General features: G+C 30.7%; 1 protein-coding gene across 2 annotated transcripts; it reads right to left on the reverse strand.

Moving 5' to 3' along the window:
- Nucleotides 1–3,534: 3,534 nt before the first annotated feature.
- LOC125869131 (remorin 1.4) lies at nt 3,535–6,593 on the reverse strand. 2 transcript variants are annotated; one of them, XM_049549690.1, is made up of 4 exons: nt 6,388–6,593; nt 4,441–5,304; nt 4,201–4,282; nt 3,535–3,816 (listed from the first exon to the last, which is right to left on the reverse strand). In XM_049549690.1, exons 2-4 carry the CDS (start codon nt 5,190–5,192, stop codon nt 3,604–3,606), a joined length of 1,047 nt encoding a protein of 348 aa, XP_049405647.1. In that variant the 5' UTR covers nt 5,193–5,304; nt 6,388–6,593; the 3' UTR covers nt 3,535–3,603. The 2 variants fall into 2 exon arrangements, with proteins under 2 accessions (XP_049405647.1, XP_049405646.1); XM_049549689.1 differs by lacking the exon at nt 6,388–6,593 and adding an exon at nt 5,660–5,876.
- Between the last annotated feature and the right edge of the window lie 1,277 nt (nt 6,594–7,870).

The following is a 7,870-nucleotide window of genomic DNA, read 5'->3' on the forward strand; positions in this document are numbered from 1 at the left end:
TGCGATGCTCCTTTACTTTGTTCAGTAGTTTTTTGTTGTGTGTGTGTGTATGGAGAAATTTTCTTGGAGTGAGATGGTAAGCTTGGCCTCAACGACTGGTTCGTTATCTCAGGATCTCCTAATTTACCTTTGACCATTGAATGAACTATTCGGGTCTAATACTTGTAGTTCTAGTTGTGGCAAGTTACCTGAGGGACATGTAAAACTTCCCATTGAAATTCACTAAAAAGATCCTTCATGAAATTCTAAAAGCCATCATAAAACTGACTAGAGTTTATTGAACTGTTTGAAAGAGCTTTAGGTTCCAATTCTTACTAGCAAAACTGAATTGAGTTTGCTTTTTTCGTCCCTTTCTTTTTTATACTTGTTACTTTTGAAGAAATACGTCTACATTCACTTTTTAGAGTATTTATATCTTTCAGTCTTGAGCGGGTGTGCAAATAGAAATTCAATCTTTTACCTTATAAAAATAGGGATAATTTCATAACAGAGCAAACTTCAGCTGTCTAATTACCTTTTATAGAGAGAGTTTTAAAAAAAAAATATCAAACATATACTTTGGTTTTATAGCACTCAAAATATAACTATGTTTTTTGATAAATTTTTGGAACTATCACTATAACTATTAATGATAATTATGATTCAAATGGTAACTATTTATGAAATTTCCTCTAAACATAACCAGGTAAGTCCAAATCCAAGTTCACTTATAAGCTCAATCATAGGGTTCATGACCTCTGACAATATTTCAATTTAATAGTTAGTAATGTTACTGCAATAGATAACTAGTAATGAGTCATTCCTAGATAAAGTGAATGACTAGCAACTTCCAATTGATCAAGGAAATACATCCATAATTCTTTACCGATTGACTATTTTCACCTAACAATAAAATCTTGAAATGTTCCTCACTTCCAACCTTAAGGTTGTGAGTTCGAGTCACTAAGGATGCAAAAAGGTGGAAGTTCTTGGGAGAGAGGTAAACAACAACAACAAAAAAAAAAAAACAGTTTTGACAAGAGGGAGTTACTCGGCTAGTAAGCACTGCTCACATTCAACCCTGAGGTTGTGAGTTCGTGTTACCAAAGGAGTGAAAAAGTGAAAGCTCTTGGGGGTAAGGGTTAAAAAAAAATCTTTAGTCTCTTTGTAACGAGTCCACACAAGTACTATCTACTAATTTTTGGTATGTATAGTGCATGTATATTGAGTTATGTATTATATGATTTATATAGTAGAATCTTGAATAAAATATTATACAAAATCATACGCTTCTAATAAAAAAAACGAATAGTTCTATAAAGATTTGTAATATGAATATCCTAAAAGAGTACATTTTTTGTGAAGGACTAATGTGGATCTATCATATGACGATGACTTGTTTGTCGATGTCACAATAATGGATCTAGTTTGAACCTATGAATGCATATTATAATTATAATTTAAAATCTGAAGAGATCAATTGTTGAAATATATTAAATATTCATCTAATTTATTTCATTAATATTAGACATTTCAATAACATAATTGAAAGGTAAATATATGAGTCCAACATTGCCTATGGTTACAAATATTTTTGGTCTCAATTTATTTTTACGGATACATAGAAATGATTATCGGATAATAATAGTAGTATTTTATAAAAACTCTATGAAAATACGGATTCGAATCACTTCTTTGTTGTATAAGTCATTTGTTTTCTTTCCAAATTTTATAAATTATTCTGAAATGTTTATTTGGTTGTGACAATTGATCATTGTTATCTTTTTCTATATCTTCCTATAAAACCCCAAATAGAGGAATATATACATAATATATATTCTATCTAAGATTTTCAATTCTCATATTTGTGAAGTTATTCGTGCAAACTGATCTTTTAGTTTGTATGTTATAAAATGTTATTTATGCAAATTTTGTTTGCTAAAAGTTACATGTACTTTTTTGATAATTTTAATGTGCATCGATTTCAATTGTACTAAATTACATGAAATTTGTAGAACATTAGTATCATTACCTTCTAAGTTAATTTGAGATCAAAATGAAATTATCCATTAAAACGGTGGATTTATCTCAATTTATCTTTGGCACAATTATTTAAAAAAAATAGTTGATCCTTATTGGTTTCTTTAATACAAACTAATTTATGTTATGAAATATAGGCTAGCTGGATTTGATTCAGCTATTCCCTCTGTCTCATATTAGTTGATTATCTTATTAAAAATAATTATCTCATATTAGTCGCCACTTTACTAAATCAAGAAAGTTGTAATTAAAAATTTCTTATATTATAAAGTTACCAGTTTCAAAAAAAAAAACTCTTATATTATTCTTGTAAGTGTTCACATTTATTTGTAAAATTCTCAAGAAAGTTTATTGAAGGAGAATTAGTAAAATTATCTTCTTTAATTTCTTAATGTACGTGTAATAAGGAAAGTGATCAACTAATATGAGACGAAGAAAAATATTTCTTACTCCATTATTTTTATCTTGGACCGACACCGATATGAATTGTGTAAGAAAAAGTATGTGATATAATGTTATAAATTAAAACTCATACTTAATTTATAAGTTATCACTATAGATTTTTTTTTAAAAAAACAACTACTATTAAGAATGATATAATTAAAAAAAATATACATGAGTATATTTTGTAACGTTGAGAAACCTTGGAAGTTGTCAGACGGTAAGGAGGGGTGCGGATTCCAAGAGAGAGTAAAACAGTCCCCATCTGCATCTAATGCTAACTTTGACAAACTTTTGACTAAAATAATTGACATATACCATCGATATAATGATTTACTTCTAAAAGGGTGTATATATAAGGTATAATAATCTCAGAGATAATTATGTGTGTGGTTATAGGTATTAAACAGTCCTGAGGTTATTTATTCACCATTTATATCTTAATAATTTTAGGTTATTTATTCACCATTTATATCTTAATAATTCTGAAATAACTTGTTTCTAATCAAACAATTTTGATCAACATAGATTTTGTCACGATCTAAAATTAGAAATTGCCATAGCACCTATGTTCTCAACCGATAGGTAAGCTAATCCAATATTTTTACCGATTTAATTAAATAAATAAAAATAGATAAATAAGCGACAAATAGTATATCCCAATGTTAAGTCTTTCAAAAGTATGAAATGCAGAAAAACTAAAATATCATTCAAGATTTGATTCTTCAATATACACATCTAAACGTAAAAAATACCATATCTAAATACTAAATCGATAGAATAAACTAAGAGATAGATGAAGGTATGGTCCACTAACTCACATGACAAAAACCTTTTAATAGTTAAAAAACAAATCACAAACCAATTCATTAACCAAACACATTTCGACATTACTCCCTCCTTTCCACTTTGTTAAAAACATTATATTTTTATTACATAGTTTTTGTTAGAAGAAGAATGACACTTTTTTTTATATATATTTCCTTAATTGATGAGAGATGTGTATGGCCACACAAATATCATCACAACATTTTGGTCAAATAAAAGACATTTGCACATAAGATTTGGAACATGTTAAGAAAGAAAGTTACTAGTACTAATAGTTAGTAAATGTGAATATAGGTACATAAATGGATAGTATTATTACCAACAGAAAGAAGAAGGTAACTTAAAAGAGAAAGAAGAAGGAAGATGACCAGTCCTCCTTATATAATCTGCCTTTTCTGATGTCTTCACAGCTTTTTCATTCAACTCTGCTTCTGCATTACCTCTTTTCTCTTCTGCTATTCTTCTTGATGCTGCCAATTTGTTTTTGTACTTCTCCTCTGCCCTTGCTTTAATTCTCTCTGCCTTCACCTGCAAAGACAGTCGATAAAGTTCAGTGATCATACGTGAAAAATAATAATTTTAGTATAGGACATAGGGAAGTTGATTATTTTCAAAAGTTACATTGATATTAAGTTCATACTTGGTGTAACAACAACAACAACAACAACGAGAATTCATCACACAAGTGAGGTCTGGAGATAATAGAATGTAAGCAGAACTTAGAGGCTCAGTGAAATCCCACAAGTGGGGTCTGGAGAGGGATAAAATGTGCGCAGACCTTACCACTTACCTTGTAGAGTTCGGGAGACTAATAATTTGCATCCATGAATTTTAAAATATTAAATCCGCCTCTAACAATAACTCAAATAGTTACCATCACAAGAGGGAATGTAATGGATTAAGATATATTACCTCCATTCTTTTCATTTCCATTTCAGCTTTCCTCTTTTCATGATTTTCCCAAGCTTGTATTTTCACCTCTTCGCGCTTATACCTGCATATATTTGTTATTACTCATATGATCAAATGATTAAAAGTTGTTAATAAACACTTTTAAGTGCTGAAACTAGTTTTATAGATTTTGACAAAAGTGTTGAAACTGATAATGAGTACTAATTCCGAATCAGTGAGGCAGATTATCGAGTACATTACCTTGCCATATACTTAGCGCGTTCAGCCTCATCCCACGCCATTGCACGAGTCTCGAGTGGATTAACCTTGTTGGGATGATCTGTTTCCTTCTTAGCTGCTAATTCATTGTCAACAGTTTCCTCTACATCACGAACAATTCGTGTTGTCCCTGCATTTCCCCTGTTCTGACCAATGTTGGCAACAATTTGACCATTTTCGATTGTCCCATTTTGTCCCCTAATAGGAGTAGAAGATCCTGATGATATTGGGCTTCTTACCGCTGGAGTTGTTGCTCTAATTGGTGTTGCTGTTCTTGATGGTTCTTGGCTGGCAATTGGTGTCATTTCTGTTCCCATATCCCTAACACATATCGATCGAACAACGGATGCAGAATTATTCTTATTTACTCTCCATATTGATTCATCACAATCAACTTTCTTTGTTTCAACTTCAAATTGAATCATACTAGAATCTCCTTCATCGTCACTCGAATACTCTTCTTTCTTTGGAACAGGTGCAATCAACCTTAAATCATCAGCATTCGAGTTTCGAGGTGTGGCTTTCGATTGATGTTTTTCTCCTCTTGATAGATTAACTAACCATTTTTGTGCATCATCCCATTTTGATGGTGTTGGTTTACCTAATGCTGCTGTTCTATGATGAGTCGAAGCTCGATTTGTTCCATGAAACTCAAAATTCATACTACTACCTCCTACAACCTCTTGTTGTTTTTGTCCATAATTCAAACATCCTTTATCCTCTATAGATCTCATTTTCTCACTCTTCTACTTCCCTTACAGACACTTGAAAATCTTACGGAAAATACCTTCTCCACCACGAATACTTCTACTTTTCCAACAATTACCATGGATTTACAAGGCAGATCTACAAATACAAAGTTTTTCATCAATTAAAAGTAACACAATACGAAATCAACATTCAACAATTACAAACCTTTTTATGTTTTAACTCTTAAATCATATGATAAGTTAAATTAATTGTACTAAATGCAACAAAAACTTTTGTTTAAACAAACAAGTGAGACACAATAGGAAATCAACATTCAACAATGACAAACCTTCTTATGTTTTAACACTTAAATCATATGCTAAGTTAAATTAAGTGTACTAAATGCAACAAAAACTTTATGTTTAGACAAACAAGTGAAGTTAATTTAATTAGTAAGAAAAAAAGATAACAAAGTAAAGAATTACATAAACTAAGTTGAAGAGAAGCTGACCATTTACATGTTGAAGAGCAAAGCAGAGAATACTAAGAGGCCTTGGAACTATGAATTTTTGAGATACAAGTTCAGATCCACTCTCAAAACTTTAATACTAAAATACTCTTCATTTGCATGCTACACACACAAAAAAAAAAAACTACTCTAGACTATACTAGTGTAAAAATAATAATTTAATACTATTATCGGTATATTTTAACATGTAGTAATAAATAATTACGTACTATTTATAACTATCTGAAAATGACTTGATATTATAAAAAAAATTACACTATTTCCTTCTATTTCATTTTATGTGACATTTTTTTTATTTTTTTTATTTCTCATTCGATATTTGCATTAGAGCTCTGACTGAATTCAGACCATGCACTGCAGGATCCATTCGGGGGTAGTGCTCCCAACAAGATTTTTTTCATATGCAGAGCTCGAATCTGAAACCTCTGGTTAAGGGTGGAGCAGTCCCATCACTGCACCACAAAATTCTTCTTTTTGATTTATAATTACACAAATATCTAAAATTTATTTTACAATACAAGTTTTTAAAATATTTTTTTTAATATTGTATCCAATCAAACGATATCACATAAAATATAGAACGGAGAAAGTAATATAAAGGGAAAAAAGGAAACAAAGTTTCCTCTTTCTCTGTAATGACGTACTAACTCTATTACCTAGAAAGTAGTGCATATTATTCCTAAATATACATAGTGACTTTTGTAACTTACCTCCCACTATTTCACTCTCTATGGAATCTTGGGAATAGTTTCAGTGACACCCTAACCCAAAAAACCATACATAAATAATGATTCTTGTGATTTTTTAAGACACTGCTCCACCATATATAGAATAAAAAAAGATAACTCCATTCAATATTTGATTATACATAATTTCTAAATTGTAACGGTTAGTAGCTATAAGTAACAAAAGGCAGCTGTAGACATCAATTGAGAGTGACACTTGGGGTTGGGGGGGTGTACAATATTTAATGTAGATGTCAGTATGTGAGTTTTTGGCAGTGTTATATTAGATAGATTGCTAATAAACAAAAACAAAATTCTGATTTATTTCACATGGCCAGGATGGGCATAGGACTGTGTTATTTGTTTTCTAGACTATTTTTGTGTAACAATTTCTGAAAATATTAAAAGGTTATGCCCCAATTTTTTACTATATATGGAGGTACTCTATTGAGGAACACACTAGTGGATTTAGGATGGGTTTATTGGATGACTTTTTGATTTAAAATAGGTAGGAGAAAATGCATAAGTATTCCTTTTATTTGAGTCAATTTTTTAATTATACACTTAATATTTTTGCGTTTTATAAAAATGGAATAAATATATCATGAATATTGAGGTGGTCATAGAGAGTGTGTTCACTCTTTTAGAAGAGCGTGAGAGATAAAAAGAAGTTGAAAATTGATTAAGAAAGATTCACATCATAGTCTAGACCTTACGATTAAGATAATTAACGAGAAGTTGATTTATGCAGAAAATAGGTGTTTGCGGATATCATTTATGGCCCGTAAATTGAATCATGGGTCATAGATAGTACACGTGAACTAAACTTTAGAAACTCAATATTTAGCCTGATTTTTATGGATGCGTTTACGGGTCGTAGATCCTTTTACGAGCCGTAGATCTTTTTAGGGGTCGTAGTTGGACTTGTGAGCCGAAGTCCTATAAATTTCAGCCTGATTTGCAAGATTGGAATCTACGGTTTGTGGATTAAACCACATATAGTAGATGGCCCTCGTGGATTGAAGTCGAACAACTTTTAAGTCATGGTTCTTTTGGTCTTTTCTCACTCTTTCTAAGCCTAATCAACAACGTTTCAACATTCTAAAAGGGGTGTATTTCATTTAGAACCTGGTTGTTTTTTTAATATTCTTCTACGCTCGCAACTCTCCAAAACTCAGAACAATCTCAAGCAATGCAAAACCTAGGATTCCAAGATATTCGAGCAAGTTCTTCCTTTTAATCTCAATCTCTCTAGTATGTAAGGTTTTCGATAAGGATATTCTTTCACTCTCATGCTTAACTTGATTTGTTTATTTTCAAGAATTCTTACAAAAGTATTAAAAGAAAAGTTAGGGTTTATACGAGATTCATGATTTTCTTCATACGCTTATGTTCTTGACTTATTTACTTCAGTTTCTAAACCTTATTGAACTAATTTAATTGATTCTATGATTTCTTTGATTTTGAT

Source organism: Solanum stenotomum, chromosome 6, assembly GCF_019186545.1.
Source record: "Solanum stenotomum isolate F172 chromosome 6, ASM1918654v1, whole genome shotgun sequence".
NCBI classification, from domain to species: Eukaryota; Viridiplantae; Streptophyta; class Magnoliopsida; order Solanales; family Solanaceae; genus Solanum; species Solanum stenotomum.